Source organism: Microchirus variegatus, assembly GCF_963457635.1.
Source record: "Microchirus variegatus genome assembly, chromosome: 18".
Classification (NCBI taxonomy): Eukaryota; Metazoa; Chordata; class Actinopteri; order Pleuronectiformes; family Soleidae; genus Microchirus; species Microchirus variegatus.
In genome coordinates, this window is record NC_139819.1 from 2,872,701 (window position 1) to 2,893,516 (window position 20,816).

Sequence of the window (20,816 nt, forward strand, 5' to 3'; positions counted from 1 at the left end):
TACCCTGAGGGGAAAACTCTCCTGTTATGACACCAGTTGGAGTTAACAATAAATAAATCACAACAGAGAAGGAAATTAAACATTAATTAATTTTTAAAAGACTTAATATTAAGTATTCTTGGATTTTAGTATCGTTTTAACTTTTCTGATGGAAAACTAGATCGGTAAGATTCAGAATTTTCTTAAATGAAAAGTTCGGTGCCATTTAAATTCAAAATCTGAGCTAAAAGAAAAAACATGCATAACTTGACAATAACAGAGAACACACACAGAGCAGAGGAGTTAGAGATTATGTCATAGATTATATCATAGATATACATTAAATGTCCTGCCCTTTTATTCTAGGTCGCATATAATATAACACTGTGTAACTGTTGCTGTAAGGTTTATTCATTTATTTTTTTATGGGATGTTTTTCCTGTTAAATATAAAGAGATTATAACTGAAATCCAGTCACATGGCCAGAACTGGCCATGCGTTAAAACAAACCTTCTACTGTTTTGATTTTTAATATAAGTAATAATGATTGTTGTAATGAGCAGTGGAATAATAACATGTTTAATAACATGTTCACAGAGAAGTTACAGCTTTGATAAGATGTTTGTAGATAGGGTTGTGATAAAACTAACTGATTAAAAAAACATTATAGAGATACGCCTGTCAGGAGTTATCTTTAGAAAAAGAAACACAAAGTAAATGATATATAAATCAACATAAATGTGTATTAGTGTGTAGATGCGATGTTGATGTGTAACAGAAAACAGTTAAAGTGTTGTTATTAGGTGTCATAAAACAGCGAGAAAAACTTTAAATATACAATGATTTCCCGCTCGCGTTTCCAGTTTATCCTGTTGCGGTTTCCGTACCAAAACACGGAAGTGGTGACACCAGTGAGAAGAACATCACAGCAGACGCGAACGTTCATGAAAAATACGCGTTTAACAACTAACAGTTACTTCATAAAAAGCACGTTTTGTTTGTAGTCTACTTTTTATTTTATTTTAAGTTGTTTTATTTTTTTTAACTACCACTGTTGCGTTGTTCCGAGGACGGCTAACAATGCTAACGAAGACGCTAAAGAGGTAGCTGTCAGTTAGCCAAGGTGCTAACGAAGAACTAGTGTTTAAAATAATAATAACAATAATAAATTGTCGCTGTCGTGGTGTTAAAATGGCGCGTAGCTTGTTTCGGACCGGGTGTGTGGTTCGGGTCGTTCACACGCTGCTGACCTGGGTCATCACCCTCATCCTGTTCCTGCACGACACCGGTAAGTTCGACTGACACCGGGTCAAGTGTTCGAGCTGAGGACGGAGGACAGGAGACTGAGGTCCACACTGGACTGTACACACGAGCACTTCACTAAAATACACGTTTACTCCATTGAAATACACGTTTACGTCACTAAAATACACGTTTACCCCACTGTAATACTTATACTTTATGTTAGTACTGCATTTTGAGTTGGAAAGTACTTCAATTAACATATCAATTAGCTGTTTCAGTTGCTAAATACTCCATAGATGTACATTAAATGTTATAAAATAAGCATTATAAAAACATGTATCTGTATGAATGTAGTGTTTGTACATATTCAAACAATTTTACTGAATTCCATTCATTGTTAGTTTATTGTGAATACAAAAGTAAAAGTATCGATGCAGTGACTTCCTTGATTTAATTCACTTACAGTAACCAGTCATGTTATTTGTGTTGAATCAGTTTGTTGTTGTGTGTTTTTTTGCAGATTTGCGTAAGTGTGAGGAGCGAGGAGAGCTGCTGCTGCCTCTGCTCTTCTTCCTCCTGGTGGTGTTGTCGCTGCTGTTGTACTTTGCAGTTTCTTTAATGGATCCAGGTTTTATCCTCACTGACTCTGTCAAGGTGAAAAATGAAACCAACATACTTTCCTGTACTTTAAAAGTATCTGCAGATTCCTCCTGATTAGATGCTGGTGAAGCAGATTATGATTTAAATTGAGGCATTAGCTGATACGATATGAATGTGTTTGTGTGTCAGGGAGGTCAAGGGTCAGAGGAGGAAATGGAGTCGATGATTCCTCAGACTTCGACTCCTCGACTGCGTCGTTGTGGATACTGCTTCCTGCAGGTAAGAACCAGCAGCTGCCAAACTAAGAATCGGTACAAGTTTTTTTTGTGTGCTTTTGCTGAAATTGAAGCGTCTTTTGTTCTGTCTTTGTTGTCCTGCAGCAGCCAATGAGAGCGAAGCACTGTCAGACGTGTGGTCACTGCGTGCGTCGCTTCGACCACCATTGCCCCTGGTTGGAGAACTGTATCGGAGAGAGGAACCACCGCTGGTTCGCCGTCTTCCTGCTGGTGCAGCTGTTCACTCTGCTCTGGGCTCTTCACATCACCCTGTACGTCTGCACTTGCTCTGCTGAATCCACAGCTGCAAACTCACCCATTATTTTCATATTCATATATGATTCATCTGTCCGTTATGTGTCCACAAACCAAAATGATCCAGTTTTCATGATTTCTTTGTTTTATGGAGCAAAGACACCAGAAAACATTCACATTCAAGAAGAAAGAAAGAAAGAAAAGCACTCCACCAAGTTATCGATGGATTCAGTCTTAGCCGTATCACACACACACACACACATCTTTATCAGGAGTGAAAAGACGATACATTGCAGAGTGTTTTCCAGTTTAACTTATCTTTGCATCCTAGGAGTCTTTTCTGTTAGTGTGAGATAAAGTTCAGCTGCTTCACACGAGAGACGTCGGTGGAAAAAACACCAAGAAACAATCTCCATTTACAGAGAAGAAATAAAAACTAAAAACGTGACCAAATTTGTATGTAATGTAGCAGCTAATTTACTGTCTGTAAACACCTGATATCATTTTGTGACGTGTTTGCTAAATTAATCACAACTTAATTTTTAGTGCTTGTTATTTAAAACATATATGCATAAAAAAAATCCACACCAAGGTCTTGGTTTTGGCCCCCAAAAGACTTGATCCTGGTCCATTAAGGTCCTGGACTTAGTTTTTGTCTCGGTCCCTTTAAATCCTGGTCCACAGTCTTTCAGGTCTAAGTCCCTGAAAGTCTTGGTCTTATCTTGGTTTTTGTCTTTGGTCTCAGCTCCTAAAAGTCTCAATCGTGTCTTGGTCACTCACTCTCCCACACCAAACCCCATAGAGAAAATCAGTGATTTTAGCTCGCTGGAACACAGGAGCTGCTGGTCTACTGCTGCCTCGTGTGCTCACTTTGTGTCACTGACGTAGATCTGAATGAACAATTTCAAATGCCGAATTCACTAGAATCAGACATTTGAACTTGGTGATGGAGGCAGCAGTGGATCAACAACTCCTGTGTGCTGTGATGTTAAAATCACTGATTTTCTCTATGGACTTTTGGTGTGGGAGAGTGAGTGGTATACAAACAGTGAGATAAAGACATGACTTTTTTTTTCTTTTTTTTTACTCCCTCAGCTCTGGAGTTTTACCGAGCTTCTCGTGGGAGCAGTGGCTCCGCGTGAACTGCGTGCTGCTGTCGACGCTGGTCCTGGTGGGCGTGTCCTCGGTGGTGACGGCGGTGCTGCTGGGCTGCCACCTCTACCTGGCCTCCATCAACTGCACCACCTGGGAGTTCATGGCCCGCCACCGCGTCTCCTACCTGAAGAACTGCGACGACGAGGAGAACCCGTTTGACCGCGGCGTCGTCTGCAACCTGTGGGACTTCTTCTGCATGTGCAGGACGGTGATGTGGGAGGGGCTTTACCGGAGGAACGCCACGACGTCGTCGTCGTCGTCGCACCCCGGTGAAGATCACTAACACTAAGACTTTTCTTTTTTAAACTCTATTTGTACGGTTTGTATTTATTGACAATGAGACATTAAAACACTTATGATACACAGTATGTACATGTACATGTATGTGGTTATAGAACACACATACACAGAAACACAGTACTGACACACACACATACACACACACACAAGACATTCAGCAGCAGGAACATAAAGTGCTACAGCAGCTTAACAGAGCAGGTCATGTGTTCACTGTCCTGCTCACCGACATGAATGAATGAACACGTGTGTGTTTTTCAAATCTGGGACTTTTCAGCTTCAAGACATACACACATAGACATGCACACACACTCACACACACATTAATCGTCAGATGATTTCCTGGAAACTTTCCACTCGAGGTAAATATTTTTGTCAGAGGCAGATTTTTGGCTTTTTTTTTGTAAATTGGACATAAAAGGTTTGTCAGATTAATCAATGACAAAATTAATCGCGATCTCTTATTAATATTAATAATATTAATCAGCAAAGACCAGAATAAATTGTTGCCAAGTGAAATATTGATTTGTTTGATAAAGATTTTCCTCTCAAATCACCAAACTCTCACAGATCTCATGTTATATACACACCTGTACATATATACAGTACATATATATATATATTTATATTTATATATAATGTGTTATAAATGTATATATCGGCTTCATCCTCCTCTTCACAGAATATAATAATAATTATCTAAACGTCTATAAACTCTCTGTTATGGCTGTTCTAATAGTTTTTCTATGGCTTCTCTTACATACAGGTTACAGGGCGTCACCATGGCAACATGCACTCTGACGCGTAAACACACACACACACACACGTCTGGACATCATACGCAAAACATTTCCACGCGGTTCAGAGGAAAAAACTCTGTGACCAGAAAGTGTGTTAGCTCGTCTCGTTTGATCGGTCAAGGCAGTGGGCGGAGCCTGTCACAGTGATGCATAGAATACAGAAAGAAATAAAGGGAAAGATTTGTTGTGACGTAAAGGTCGGTGTGTGTTTGCAGTAAACAGGAAGCTGGAGGAGGGGAAAACATAGATATTTAAATTCAATTCAATTCAATTCAATTCAATTCAATTCAATTCAATTCAATGGATGGATATTAAAAACAAGTGATGATTTAGTTTTGATCAGATTTCAGTTCATGTGTTTATTTCTTTTTTTCACATTTTCATTCATTTAATGCACTTAACCAATTACTTTGTTAATTTGTTTAAGTTTTAATACGATTGTTTGTTGATTTATTTGTTTTGGGGTTGTTTTAAAAACATTTTTTTTTTTTTTTATTTAAATCCCAGGTCAGAATGCGATGGAAAACGCTTCAAATCAACAATCTCTTTCAGTTATTATGTTTTAAAAAGGCGTTAAAATGATGCTTGTGATAACGTCCTGGAGCTTCCTGTTTCTGCCTCACTATTGATCTGTAACAACAGCAGCAGAGGAGAAGATAAAGGGCTACAATCAGATCAGTGTCTCTGCTCTACACAAACAAACAAACACAAGTTTCCTGATCAACAGTCCATGTTTGGACGGACGTTTACGTCACTAAACTTTAGTTTAAACGCGTCAGATCCTTGAAAATGTTTATGACGTGATGGGTTTTTCACGCAGAGTGGAAGCACGTTTTTTTTTTTTTATCTGCTGCACAATTACCCACAATCCTCTGTTTTTGCCCTGTGAAACTGTGTCACCCGCTGGTCGTAGACTTTGAGAAGGAGGTCGCAAAAGTCGTCTTGTGTTCCTTTTTCCAACCAGAGGAGTCGCCCCCTGGTGGCTGTCCAGTATATTGTCACTTCTGTTTTGCCTTTGCTTTTTATTTTACGCACAGTTGTGACGATGTCCGCTCTTCAAATTCGTCAAAGTCAAAGTCTGCAGAGCCTGGATTGAGACTCAGCCGGTGACACAGCGTCTGTCCTCGTCTCTGTCTCTGACCTGGAACGACCTCTGACGTCGAGAAGCAGCGAGTGAATCAGTTGTGAGGTTCGTACGCAGGAGACGTTCGTCCTTCTCCACATGATGATGTGATCCAACACTAAAGTGGCTGAAGGTTTGTTAATCAATGCTCATGATTAAAATACCTGATTAGCTAATAACAGAAAGCGGTCAGTCGCTGTTGTTACAGTGCAACACCAGCAGGGGGTGGGGAGGTTCGTTCATTCGGGCAAACATCGCTTTTGTTTACCTGTTCGACCAATCGTCTGTTTCAGTCTCGTGGCGTCGACGCAGTCGTCGTCGTCGTCGTCTCATCCGTGCAGCGCACAGAAGTCAAAGTCGGCGAACGCCTCCTGCTGTTCGGCGGAGAGAATGCAGGGTTTACAGGGCGGCGACAGGATCGGCTTCAGGCGCGTGAACTCGCTGTCAAAGTTGCTGACGTCGACGGACTCGGCGATGGAGGGAAGAAACGGCGGCGTGACTTTCTTGGCCAGCAGAGCTTCCCAGTCGATCGTCTACGAGACCAAAAGAGTCAAAAGAGTCCGAGGTAAACTTTGTCTCTCTACGAAAAAAGACGAATAAAAAACGACAGCGGTAAGAAATCAACAATCACCTCAAAGAATTTCTCTCCTTTCACCTCGTTGGCGTCTCTTTCTCCCGCTCCGAGTCTTTTCAGAGGATTTCTCTTCAGCAGCTGCAGACGATTGATGGATTATCAGTTTACGATCAGAGTTCACTTTTTACGCCACGTAATCCGTACGTAAAGCCACTTCAAACCAAATCTAGGTCAGTTTAAGTCTACGACATCTACGCTCACGTCTTTATCTCACTCTCCCACACCGAAGTCCATTGAGAAAATCAGTTATTTTAGCTTGCAATGTCGATCTTGTCTAGGTCCCTTAAAAGTCTTGGTCCGGTCTTGGTTTTTGTCTTGGCCCCTTTAAGTCTTGGTCCCAAGACTTTCGGGTCTCTTCACTTGAAAGTCCTGGTCATATCTTGGTCTTAGTCCCTTGAAGACCTTTAGTCTTGGTCTTGGTTTTGACCTTTGTCTCTGTCCCTAAAGGACTTGGTCTGTCGTTGGTTCCATAAAGTCTTTGTTTTGTCTTGATCTTGTCTTGGTCTTGGTCCCTCACTCTCCCACACCAAAGTCCATAGAGAAAATCATTGATTTTAGCTTGTGGGGACACAGGAGCTGCTGGTCTACTGCTGCCTCGTGTGGTCACTTTATGTCACTGAGGTCAATCTGAACAAAGGATTTCAAACACTGAAGTGACAAAATAAGACATTTGAACTGAGTGATGGAGGCAGCAGTGGATCAACAACTCCTGTGTGCTGTGATGTTTAAAATCACTGGTTTTCTCTATGGACTTTGGTGTGGGAGAGTGAGTGTTTTACAAAGTGACCTTGAATTCTGTTTTAAAGCATGTTTTGTGGGAACAGACGGAGGTCAGAGGTCGTTACCTTCTTGATGATGGCGACGGCGTCGGGCGGAAGCGACGGAGGATACTGCACGTCGTCGTTGACGATGCTGTCGAACACTTCCTCCTCGTCCTCACCGGGAAACGGAGACTTGACGAGAGGAAAGAGAAACGAGAATCAACTCCGGTTTGGATTCGGTGTGTTTTGTCTTTGTCGTAAGATCTTTTCAAAATTTCTACAATAGAAATAGTTCAGGTATTTCGAAGTTTGTAGTTTGTCTTTTGTCTTTTTTTGTCACTTCAGTTTGAAATCCTTTGTTTAGAGTTCCCTCAGTGACACAAAGTGACCACACGAGGCAGCAGCAGTAGACCAGCAGGGTGGTTTATATACTTCAGTTTCCTGTTGGAAAAGTCCGTCTAACAGTGAGATAAAGACGTGAACGTGTTCTTAAAGATATCGCAGACTTAAACTGACGTAGTCTTTTGTTAAATAGATTTTAAAAAACAAATCCCCCTAGAGAAAATAAGTCACAGATGTGTAAAAATGTCCCTCACCTCGCCCACGAGCATCTCGTAGATGAGGACGCCCATCCCCCACCAGTCCACAGCTCGGGTGTAGTTGTCATCGGTCAGAACCTCCGGAGCCAGAAACTCTGGAGTGCCGCAGAAGGTGGAGGTTCGATCCCCGTAGCCCATTCCTGTCAAAACCAAGACAAGATGGAGGTCAAGTGAATCATTTTTAAAAAAACACGATTTTCTCTTTGTTTTCGATGTCACTTCTCGACGGTCAAATCAATCACCTTCTTTACAAAGTCCAAAGTCTGTCATCTTCACAAAGCCGTCTGCGTCCATCAGCAGGTTGTCCAGCTTCAGGTCTCTGAAGAGAGAGAGTGTGTCTTTAATTTTGATAAAAACACGACATCAGTCTCAGTGCTGTTGATCGTGCTCTGACTCACCGATAGATGATTTTATTCAAATGGAGGAACTCTAATCCCAGCACGACACACGCTGAGTAAAACCTGTCATCAACAACAACAACAACAACAAACACACGTTCAGTGGCCTGCAGAGACTCCCTCTCTCTGTGTGTGTGTGTGTGAAGGACAGGACCGAGCACAGACCTGGTCTGGGCCTCGGTGAACACGTTGTTGTGGATGTGGATCATGAGGTCACCGCCCGGTAAATACTCCATGACGAAGCACACGTGGTCGCTGGTCTGGAAGCAGCCGTGCAGGTTGACCAGGAACGGGTGTCGGGACGCGTTGATCATCTCAAAGATCCTCTTCTCGCTCATGAGACTGTGGATTAACGCTCAGATTAACTGTGTTTTCATCTGGGTTTTACTGATACGTGATAAAGTGTGAACTCATTCTGAAGAACATTAGTCTGATGTCTGTCGTTGTCTTCAGTCGTGGTCATTTGACCATTCCTTTATCTCACTGTGAGACAGACTTTTCCAACAGGAACCACTCACTCTCCCACACCAAAGTCCATAGAGAAAATCAGTGATTTTAACATCACAGCGCACAGGAGTTGTTGATCCACTGCTGCCTCCATCACTAACTTAAAATGTCTTATTTCGTCACTTTAGTGTTTGAAATCCTTTGTTCAGATTGACCTCAGTGACACAAAGAGACCACACGAGGCAGCAGTAGACCAGCAGCTCCTGTGTCCCGGTGAGCTAAAATCACTGATTTCCTCAATGAGGTTTGGTGTGGGAGAGTGAGTGACTAAGATCAAGCCATGATCAAGACTTTCAGGGACTGAGACCTGAAAGTCTTGGGACCAAGACCTTAAAGGGACCAAGGCAAACACTAAGACAAGACCAAGACTTTAAGGAACCAAGAGGAAACCAAGTCTTTAAGGGACCAAGACAAAAACAAAGACAAGACCAAGACTTTAAGGAACTAGGAGCAGACCAAGTCTTTTAGGGACAGAGACAAAGGTCCAAACCAAGACCAAGACTTAAAGTTTTCAAGGGACTGAGACCTTTAATGGACCAAGAATGTTTGGGGCTGATACCAAGACTTTAAGGAACCAAGAAGAGACCAAGTATTTTAGGGACCAAAACAAGATCAAGACTTTTAGGGGCCAAGACCAAGACTTAATGGGACCAAGACAAAAACCAAGACTTTAAGGGACCTCGACAAGATCAAGACTTTTAGAGGCTGAGCCCAAAACCAAGACTCAGAAAAGACCTATGGACTATGGACTTTGGTGTGGGAGAGTGAGTGGTTTACAAACGTCAGTTTCCTGTTGGAAAAGTCTGTCTAACAGTGAAGATAAAGACGTGAACATGTGACGTAGATATCGCAGACTTAAGCTGACGTAGATTTGAACGTGCCGAGTTGTTGAATGTGCTGAGTTACTCTCCTTGGTTGACCTCTGGTTGACCTCTGGTTGACCTGTGTGCAGGTGCAGTGTTGATGTAAGTTTGAATGAACTGACCCACACACACCTGTCCACTTCATCACGGGTCACGATGTCTCGTTTCTTCAGAGCCTTGACGGCGTAAAGTTTCCCCGTCTTCTTAAACTCGGCCAGCAGGACCTTGACGGAGGGGGAAGTTACAGCTGATGATGATGAAGACGAAGAAGAGGAGGAGGAAGCTCTTAATGAAAGTAAGTTACCTTCCCAAAGTGACCTCTGCCCAGAACTGAGATGTATTTGAAATCTTCCACGTGCGTCCTGATGAAAAACAAGAAATAAAGACAATTAAAGCTTTATTTCCACTTTAACAACATCACATATTAATATCTCTGTGTGTATGTGTAAATATACTTCAGAGCAGATACAGGCTGATCTTCACTTCTCTCTGTGCTGTTTATGGACGACTGAAAATACAGGACAACGTCACAACATCAGTGTTATTTTCACTCATGATAAACTGTACAGATAATATTGATATTTTTATTCCATAATCTGACACCATTTAGAGATTATTCCAGGGGGGAAAATACAGGATGGGGTCCCTGCAGTGTATTTCATTTTGAAAGGTCCCTTGACTGAAACATTTTTTTTTGTTAAAGCTCTAAAATATCAAAATATAATTAAAACAATGCTAGTTTTTATCTTGTAGAATTCAGAAATATGGAATAATTCAGATAGATCTGACATTTAACAGTTATTCCGCCTCATTAGTGGAGACGTTTATGTTTAAACTTTGAATTAAACATAAAAGTAAAATATTTTGACGTAATGATTTATTAAAATTCTCTTACCAGTTGTTGTTGTTGTTGTTGTTGATGTTGTTGTTGTTGTTGCAGTGCAGGCACAGAGGACGGTGTGTGATCTGTCGTGATGATGGTGGGCGGCAGCTCGTCTCTGTTGTTCAGGCTGGTGGGAGGAGCCTGTTCCTCAGTGATGTCAGTGAGTCTGATCACTGGAGTGTCACTGCAGTGTGTGTTCAAACACGTGTACAAATACAATACATTACTGTAAATAATACCATTCTCGTCCACTGGTTCCCAAACTGGGTTTTCAGGCCCCTCTAAAAGGTCATAACAACCATCTGTGGGGTCATGAGGTGAGTACGGTTAAAAACATCCTGCTAAATACTACACAGTGTCCCTTTAAAATCCTTCATTATGACGTAAATCAGTGACACAAAGTGACCACACGAGGCAGCAGTAGACCAGCAGCTCCTGTGTCCCTTGAGCTAAAAATCACTGATTTTCTCTATGGGCTTTGGTGTCGGAGAGTGAGTGGTTTACAAAACTTTAAAGCAGTGGAGTAAAACGTGTTTTTCCCCCCTGAAACGTTCAGACTGACTGGTGTTTTCCTGGAGGTCAGAAGGTCAGGTGATCTCTGACCTTGGCAGTGCAGCGGCGATGTGCGGCTCCTTCTCTGAGGCTCGCGGCGCGTTGTTGGCCGAAAGGTCGGGGGTCGTGCACAGCGTGGAGCTGAATGTGGTGAAGGAGGTGTAGCGGGGGAGGATGTTCATCATCAGGTGACCCCAGGTGGCAAAGTTCATGTTCATCTGAGCAGCTCTGAGGAAGTTCTTCCCTGTGAGACACACACACACACACACACACACACACACTGCAGTAACACACACACACACACACACACACTGATGATGATGACGATACAGATCAGCTGATCGTACCTCTTTCTTTCGTGAAGATACATCGCTGACGTCTCAGTTTGGGCTGACGCTCCACGACGGCGTCAACAAACCGAAGCTGTGAAAATCAGAAGAGACAGATTTTCAAAAAAGTTCATCTCAATCTGTGTCTATGACCAGATTAGATTAGATCAGATTAGATTTAGGTCAATAAAACAGAGGAGGTTTTTAAATGTGAGGTTTTAAAACATGTTTCAGTTCTTGGAGAATACGAAGACTTTAAGGGAACAAGACCAAGACAAGACATACTTTTAGGGACTGAGACCAAGACAAGACCAAGACCAAGACCAAGACTAGACTTTAAGGGGCTGAGATTAAGACAAGACCAAGACATTTAGGGACCAAGACCAATACTTTAAGGGAACAAGACCAAGACAAGACATACTTTTAGGGACTGAGACCAAGACAAGACCAAGACAAGACCAAGACAAGACCAAGACAAGACCAAGACAAGACCAAGACAAGACCAAGACAAGACCAAGACAAGACCAAGACAAGACCAAGACTTTGAGGGGCTGAGATTAAGACAAGACCAAGACATTTAGCGACCAAGACCAAGACTTTAAGGGAACAAGACCAAGACAAGACCAAGACTTTTAGGGACCAAGACAAGACCAAGACTTAAAGAAAACAAGACCAATACTCTAAGGGGCTGAGATCAAGACAAGACCAAGACTTTTAGGGACTGAGACCAAGACAAGACCAAGACAAGACCAAGACAAGACTTTAAGGGAACAAGACCAAGACAAGACCAAGACTTTAAGGGAACAAGACCAAGACAAGACCAAGACTTTAAGGGAACAAGACCAAGACTTTAAGGGGCTGAGATTAAGACAAGACTAAGACATTTAGGGACCAAGACCAAGACTTTAAGGGAACAAGACCAAGACAAGACCAAGACTTTAAGGGAACAAGACCAAGACTTTAAGGGGCTGAGATTAAGACAAGACTAAGACATTTAGGGACCAAGACCAAGACTTTAAGGGAACCAGGGCAAAGGCAAGACCAAGACAAGACCAAGACTTTAAGGGAACAAGACCAATACTCTAAGGGGTTGAGATCAAGACAAGACCAAGAATTTTAGGGTCTGAGACCAAGGCAAGATCAAGACAAGACCAAGACCAAGACCAAGACTTTAAGGGAACAAGACCAAGACAAGACCAAGACTTTAAGGGAACAAGACCAAGACAAGACCAAGACTTTAAGGGAACAAGACCAAGACAAGACATACTTTTAGGGACTGAGACCAAGACAAGACCAAGACCAAGACCAAGACTAGACTTTAAGGGGCTGAGATTAAGACAAGACCAAGACATTTAGGGACCAAGACCAATACTTTAAGGGAACAAGACCAAGACAAGACATACTTTTAGGGACTGAGACCAAGACAAGACCAAGACAAGACCAAGACAAGACCAAGACAAGACCAAGACAAGACCAAGACTTTGAGGGGCTGAGATTAAGACAAGACCAAGACATTTAGCGACCAAGACCAAGACTTTAAGGGAACAAGACCAAGACAAGACCAAGACTTTTAGGGACCAAGACAAGACCAAGACTTAAAGAAAACAAGACCAATACTCTAAGGGGCTGAGATCAAGACAAGACCAAGACTTTTAGGGACTGAGACCAAGACAAGACCAAGACAAGACCAAGACAAGACTTTAAGGGAACAAGACCAAGACAAGACCAAGACTTTAAGGGAACAAGACCAAGACTTTAAGGGGCTGAGATTAAGACAAGACTAAGACATTTAGGGACCAAGACCAAGACTTTAAGGGAACAAGACCAAGACAAGACCAAGACTTTAAGGGAACAAGACCAAGACTTTAAGGGGCTGAGATTAAGACAAGACTAAGACATTTAGGGACCAAGACCAAGACTTTAAGGGAACCAGGGCAAAGGCAAGACCAAGACAAGACCAAGACTTTAAGGGAACAAGACCAATACTCTAAGGGGTTGAGATCAAGACAAGACCAAGAATTTTAGGGTCTGAGACCAAGGCAAGATCAAGACAAGACCAAGACCAAGACCAAGACTTTAAGGGAACAAGACCAAGACAAGACCAAGACTTTAAGGGAACAAGACCAAGACAAGACCAAGACTTTAAGGGAACAAGACCAAGACAAGACCAAGACTTTAAGGGAACAAGATCAAGACTTTAAGGGGCTGAGATCAAGACAAGACCAAGACTTTTAGGGACTGAGACAAGACCAAGACAAGACCAAGACTTTAAGTAACCAAGACCAAGATTTTAAGGGGCTGAGATTAAGAGAAAATTAAGAATTGTCTCATTTGGTGTGGGACAGTGAGTGGTTTGCAAACTTCAGTTTCTCTAAGACTTAAACTGAGTCTTTGGTTCAGCAGTACCTTGGCGTAGAGGAGACCCTGTGGCTCCAGACTCAGACCTTGGTCCTGGTCCTGATCCTGGTCCTGGTCCTGGTCCTGGTCCTGGTCCTGGTCCTGGTCCTGGTCCTGGTCCTGGTCCTGGTCCTGGTCCTGGTTCTGTCTGTCCATCATCTCTTCCAGTCGCAGGAACTTGACGGCACACATCTCTCTCCTGTCCCTCCAGAACACTCCCACCTCCAGCTCTCGAGACTGTCCAACACCAGAGGGGGAAAAAAAGTTTGCGTTATCGTCCTCCCATCCCATAATACACAGTGAAGTCCTTTTAACTCTTTATATTCAGTGTTTAATGATATTCCCGTATGTTAAACTTCACAGTCGCTCTCTGTGATTAGCGTAAAATTAAAAATACTTCAGTTAACACACAACTGTAAACTGTAATGATTCACAATCTGAGCTGGATGTTTGTCTGCAGGTGTGAGGGCGACACCTACTGGTACTACACAGAACTACAACCATCAGAACATGCCAGTTCACCTGCAGCAAACAGCGTCCCCTGCTGTCAGAAAGTTATATCAATCATATTTACCTGATTAATGACACTATGATTGACACGTATTAAAGCTAAAGTCACACATTTGAAGAAAATGTGAGATTTTTTTTTTAAAACTGTAACCAGTTTGAATTATATCAGATGCAACAACAGCGGAAATTAATAATAAATAAGACTTAAGTTTAATAAAATAGGAATATGAATTTTATTTAGAACATTTATACTTATTAGCTTTTCATTCATTCGTATGAGACTCATGTAGTATGTTTGATTTTTATTATATTTTTTTCTCCTAATGATAACAGTCTTGACTAAAATGTTTTATTTACTTTACATTTTATACCAGTAACGAAAAAACAATAAATTAGTAAAATGTGAAATAATGTGTTTATTTATTCGTAAATAGCTGCATTTTCATCAGATGTAACAACAACAGAGTCAAAATGAAGAATCGCAAGACTGAACTTTTCTCTTTTAACTTGTTTTATTTTGGTGATGATAAAATATTACACAACTTAAAATGTATCATGAATAAATTAAAAATAATGAATGTTGGGAGGTTAATTTAGAGTTTTTGCAGAATTTCTCCTCTTCTTCTTCAGTTGTTTTATGTCTGACTCAGCTTCTTGTTCTTCACACATCATCTTCTCCGTTACATCCTGTCTTGTCCTCATCGTCACCTCCGTCGTGTCCACTCTTCTCCTCCTCGTGGACAGAGGTTTCCTGCTCAGCTGCACAGAGTCCAGAAGACTTGACGTCTCTCTCCAGTCTCTCCTTCTTCTCCTCCTCCATCTGGAGCAGAGCGGCCTTCAGCGCTGAGGTCTCTCGCTGGTGCTCCTCCAGAAGTCTGGACTTCTCCTGCTCCCACTGAAGTCTGGAGTCTTCCAGAAGGTCCCGGGCCAGTGCAGCTGCCAGTCTGGAGGTCGAGTCCTCCTTCTGTGAGGCCAGAAACACAGACACGTCCTTTGTGTTTTGCTGTATCATCTCCACTTCTTGAAGCTTCTGCACAGCTGACTCAGGGCTCTGAGCGATGATGACCTGATCAGGTGGAGATGGGTTCTCCTCTGTGGTCAGCACAGTCTGGTCCTCTGGTGTCTCAGGTGCTGCTGGAGGTGATCCCCTCTTGGTGATTTTCATGTCGATCCAGTTCTTGACTGTGTTTGGTTTGGTCACAGTCATCTTCTCGACATTCTTTTTATTGGTCTTCTCAGCTCCGATGTTCTGCTGCTGCAGGGACTCCGTTAACTCTGCCTCGGTGTCCACAGGCGTCTTCAGAGCGGCCGGTTTCCTCGTAACCCTGGTCCCGAAGATTTTCTGCAGCCCTTTCGGCTCCTGCGGATCATCAGTGAAGTTGGTGGGGAGTACCCATGTCTTCCTCTTCTTCATGTTGAAGATGTGTCAGATTTACAGCTGAGGAACAAACTGTGAGTGTGAAACTGTTTCTCCTGAGCTTATGTACCTTACCTTTGCATGTTATCAAAGTCATTAAAGACATCCAATGGAATGACGCGTCAAAGCCACTCAAACACAAAGTGATGCAAGGACAACAAAGTCATCACATGAAATTAAATTACACGAACGATGCTCTTCTCTGTGTAACGGCAGAAGAGAAGAGCACAACCCGGTGGTGCAGCAGGTAAGAGTAGAGATTGACGTGCGGAGACGGAAGTTTGCTTTGTTTACTGTGAAACAGAGCGACATTAGCATGCTAGCAGTGCTAGTAGCAGTACACTGATAAAAGTAGAAAAAGAAATGTACTATAACTAATATTAGAAAGTACTATTTTGTGGTAGGTAAATTAGGATGAACAGTCACTGTGGCCGCCGCAGAGTCGCTAAGGTCGTTAAAACTGCGCCATATTAAATATTCATAAGCTAGCTGTTAGCTACGCGGCTAATTAGCGTCGTCATTGCTAAACCTTGTGAGTTTGTTTGACTGTACTGTAATATTATTATTGTGTACAGACTAATAATAATTATAGTAGTAGTAGTAATAGGTGTGTGGTTTAACTGTACATTTAGAAGAATGTTGAGTCACTGATGATGTATTATTCCAAAAAGTAAACGGTTAGCTTGTTCTATTTTAAATGAATTTAATGACTTTGATGAATTAATGTGGACAGACAGGGTTAAGTTTAAGGTTAATTAGTGAATGCTTAGTTCAAATATATGTAAGTGTACACTGTTGTATGTGTTACAGTACTGTACTAAATTTGATTTGTTGTTTTAGTAATGCTACGATAATATATCATTTATTCTGATTTCTTTCTTTAGTAGAATACAACTAGAAAGTACAGTTAATATTGTGTGTGTAGTGTTAATTTTTTTTTTTAATTATTATTCTTTACAGAAAAACAGCTTTAACATTTAGTTTTCCTTCTAAACAACAATTAACAAATTGAACAGTCCTGAAACAGAGTTAAATTTAAAGTAGTACATAGTTTAACTTTGTACGGCGGCAACGGTTGATCAATCAATCAGATTTCATTGATATGGCACTTTTGATACTAATTAGTTATTAATCAACTTCAAAGTTCATCGTCAACTATTTTGATAATCAATGAATCAGTTATTGTTGCTGGTTTTTTTAAATTTTAAAAACCAGTTTGTGTGATTTTTCAGCTTCTTGAATGTGAATATTTTCTGGTTTCTTTGCTCCTTAAAACAAAGAAGTCATTCAAACCCATCATCATTTTGAGATTTCAAAGTCAAAAAAGAGCGAAACAGAGTCAGTCACCTGCTGAAAAAACAGATGGCGTAAAAGTGAATTTGAACGTAATCTCTGACCGACCAGGTGACCACACTCTGTGACCGTGGACTCACCCGCTCCAGCTGAATAAAGAACACCTGGTCCCAGCTCTGTCTGCCCACAGCTGCCCACCGAGTCCGACCGACCAGCCTGCCGTCCAGCCTGAGCACGGCAGCGACCTCTGCTGTGAGAAAGAGACACAACATGAGACTGGACAAACACCAGGGGACATGTAAGTTCAAAAGTCAATGACATACTGTATGTAACGCAGGTCTGGTTGGTTGTACAACTGAAGTCTACGATATCTACGTCACATGTTCACGTCTTTATCTCACTGTTAGACAGACCTTTCCAACAGGAAACCGAAGTTTGTAAACCACTCACTCTCCCACACCAAAGTCCATAAAGTGTTGGTTTTTTCACTCGGTCCCTTTAAGTATTGGTCTTGGTTTTGGCCCCTAAAGGTCTCGATCTTGTCACTCACCTTGATGTCCGTCTGTCTTGTGAGCAGCTGGTGGACTGTCCTTTGTTGGACATTTGTTCTGCTCCGTGTCTGACAGTAGGTCCTCACATCCCAGAAGCCTGACCTCAAGTTTACCTTAAAAAAGAAAAGAAAAAAGAAATAATAAAAACATTAATGTCTGTCCTAAAATCACAATTTGAATCTGCAAATTAAATCTAAAAGCATAAAACGAACATGTGTTCGAGGTGATTTGTTTTTAACTGTGTTGTTTTCAGAGCTGAAAACATGTGACCTCCGTGACTGCAGCATTTCAAAATAAAACCTTTGAGTTGTCAACATGAATAAATCTGTGTGTGTGTGCCTAGCCTGTAATTACCACCATGTGTGTGATAATCTTTCATTTCTCTGTGAGGCAGAAAAACATCCAGAGTGTTTTTCTTTTTTTTATCACGCCCTGAGACTCGTTCTCATTACTCACTGCCAACAGAGCAACTCCAGGGTTTGTTACATCATCAAAAATCTGTATTTATTTATTTTTATTTTTTTGTCTGGTGCAGGAAGAGACTGGTTTACAGCTTAACTGTCCAGATTACACGTGATTATCCACTGGCAGTCAGCATACGGCACAACATGACCACACACCGGGCTGTGTCTGTGACACCAATGACAAGACTGATTTTCTCTATGGACTTTGGTGTGGGAGAGTGACTTAAACTGACGTAGATTTGATTATTTATTTTATTTAAAGTGATGAAAATTAAAGCTTAACTCACACACAGACATGTGAGTGTGTGTGTTACCAGTTAAGGACGCAGGTCTCATGGAGAAGGTGGACGAGGAGGTGGACAGAGGACACTCAGGTCTGTTGATCTGGGAAGTCAAGGGTTCCTCCGAAGGGTCGGCGCCCCCTGCTGGCTGCTGCTGCTGTGGAGGCTCTTCGTGGCTTGTGTCTTTCAGACGTTTGTCGAGCGACAGGCGCAGAAGGTCAAGTTTCTGGGAGGAGTCGAGCACGCGGGACTGAGCCTGAATGTCGGACAAACATAATTTTTTGAATGTAACGCCATTTCCTTGTTACCTACCATGACTATTTTTGTTACTACTGATGTAGGTGATGGAGTCTAACCTCGGTCAGTGCCTTCTGGTCCAGGGAGGAGATTCCCTCCAGCTGCTTGACCACATCTTTGGCCAACACCAGAGTGTCCGTCTCTCTCTGGACGTGGTGCTGCAGCTCTGCCAGACGAGCATCAGCGACACTGATGGTGAGTGGAGGAACCTCTGGAGAGAGAAGAAGGGAAGAAGAAGAACCTGAGCGTGAAGAACGTCACAGAAGAAAAGATATTTGACAGAGGTAAAGAGAACAACTTTGTGCTCATTGTTTTGGTTGATATCTGCCTCAGAGATGAGGGAGAAATTTGATCTGTGGTGGAGATGAGATGAGGAGAAGATGAGAGTGAGGAGATGGGAGAATGAGAGTGAGGAGATGATAGGATGAGAGTGAGGAGATGATAGGATGAGAGTGATGAGATGATAGGATGATACACCTCTCAGTGTACATCCTGCCAGAAACTATTATTAGAAGAAGAAGAAGTGAGGGCCGGAGACAGGTTTATGGCCCAGAAAAGAACCCTCGTCTCTCAGACACTTGGACCCACGGTGAATTCAACATCACAACGTCACAAAGAATCAATGAGAAAAAAATGAGGTCAGGAGTCATGGAGAGGAAACGTGAGCCGAGGAAACGAGGTGTCCAGTTACGTCCACTCTCCTGTTTCCTACACTCTCACTCTCATGGACAGGAAACCGCTGTTACTGCTGAAGCTGTTACTGCTGCTGCCGCTGAAGCTGTTATTGCTGCTGCTGCTGCTGCTGAAGCTGTTACTGCTGCTGCTGAAGCTGCTGTTACTGCTGCTGCTGCTGCTGAAGCTGCTGTTACTGCTGTTGAAGCTGCTGTTACTGCTGCTGCTGAAGCTGCTCACGTGAGTTTAAACGAACAACAACATTGCCTCCATGCAGTTCGGAGTTAAATGCTGCATTTGCTTCATGTCTATTATTAATGCTGTCAGAGTGGTTCCACTCTGTGGATTAAAGAAAATAACACCCACAGAGAGGACAGTTGGCAGAACAAAGGTTCAAACAAGATGTCAGGACAGATATTTCTGCTGTTAAGATTGTGTCTTAAAAACAACAACAAAATACATTTAAAAAATCACCAAATCCTGGTGAGTTTTTACTAGAAACTTCCTCATCGTTAGGGCTGTGAATCTAAAGGAAACAAAATGTTTTAAGACACCTTAATGACCAACACATCTCATGAATTTGGCAGTTTTGCACAAGAAGCTCTGCTGCTGTATACACACAAACACTCCCTCAGTCAGGTCTGATCTCAGTTTATTTAGACAAATGATTTCTTTGAGTTTCTGGCCATTTGATTGTTGTATTAAGCGTCTCTTAAAGAAGTCATTTATACTCTTTGAGTAGTACTTTTTTACTTTTGCTTGAATACATTTCTTCAGCAGTACTTGTACTTGTAGTCGAGTCATAATTCAGTCAAGTCACAATACTTGTACTCAAGTACAGCTGTTCAGCGCTCTTTCCAGCTCTGCTTACTGCAGCTTTAAATAAGTAAATATGAGGAAGATGCGAGGACACGGGTGTCTGACCTCTGTTAGTGGTGCTGTTGTTGTTTCCACCTCCATCACCATCACCACCGTCACCACCACCGCTGTTACCACTGCTGCTGCTGCTGCCGCCGCCGCCGCCGCCTCCTCCTCCAGCCTGAGCCACTTTGATAATCTGCAGTCGGATCAGCTCGATCTTGGAGCGACTGTCCTGCAGCATCTGCTGAGCTGTGGACAACATCTGATCCTGGATAACGACACCGTCGTCACCACCACACTTCAGTTACCTGACAGCTCATGTGACACACACACAGACGACTAAACTACATACACACAACAGCAACAACAACAACAACAACAACACAGTTTTACCATGACAAGGAGAGGAAATCACCAGTGACACTTCAGCCCCATGTGGAGTGAGTGAGTGAGTATGACTGTGCACTTCACTCACCTCACAGTGATGCTGTGGCTCTGTGCTGAATAAGGACTAATCTGTCATTCTCCGAGGAGGAGGAGGAGAAGGAGGAGGGGCTGGGCTTCTCAGGTAACGCCTCTCCACCTTCACTATCCTTGACAGCACAACAAGTCCTCTGTCCCGCCGCGTCCTCTGACACTCGCTCAGGCTGACGTCTCTTCTGCTCTCTTGTCTCTGTCAGCTGCTACATCCTGAGACCTGGATGACACAAACGCTGCTGCTGCTGCTGCTCTGTTTGTTTTTGCCTCCCTGCAGCCTCTGCAACATCCTCCTTCACGCTGCAACCTCATCCTCCTCTATAAGCAAATCCCTCCTCCTC

General features: G+C 42.5%; 2 protein-coding genes across 2 annotated transcripts; one reads left to right on the forward strand and one right to left on the reverse strand.

Moving 5' to 3' along the window:
* The first annotated feature begins 1,032 nt into the window (after window positions 1-1,032).
* LOC310939700 (palmitoyltransferase ZDHHC12-B-like) lies at window positions 1,033-3,980 on the forward strand. The gene is made up of 5 exons (XM_083904513.1): window positions 1,033-1,267; window positions 1,745-1,878; window positions 2,014-2,103; window positions 2,205-2,371; window positions 3,450-3,980. Exons 1-5 carry the CDS (start codon window positions 1,171-1,173, stop codon window positions 3,790-3,792), a joined length of 831 nt encoding a protein of 276 aa, XP_083760639.1. The 5' UTR covers window positions 1,033-1,170; the 3' UTR covers window positions 3,793-3,980.
* A 2,078-nt stretch (window positions 3,981-6,058) lies between these two features.
* On the reverse strand, window positions 6,059-20,272 carry LOC310940167 (serine/threonine-protein kinase N2-like; the record flags this gene model as incomplete). Its single annotated transcript, XM_083905098.1, has 20 exons — window positions 20,062-20,272; window positions 18,525-18,676; window positions 18,202-18,424; window positions 17,423-17,536; window positions 17,013-17,122; window positions 13,779-13,889; window positions 13,662-13,718; window positions 11,274-11,349; window positions 10,978-11,170; window positions 10,441-10,558; window positions 9,947-9,999; window positions 9,796-9,853; window positions 9,624-9,715; window positions 8,287-8,463; window positions 8,122-8,184; window positions 7,966-8,042; window positions 7,721-7,863; window positions 7,170-7,316; window positions 6,361-6,441; window positions 6,059-6,262 (listed from the first exon to the last, which is right to left on the reverse strand). Exons 1-20 carry the CDS (start codon window positions 20,258-20,260, stop codon window positions 6,059-6,061), a joined length of 2,448 nt encoding a protein of 815 aa, XP_083761224.1. The 5' UTR covers window positions 20,261-20,272.
* Between the last annotated feature and the right edge of the window lie 544 nt (window positions 20,273-20,816).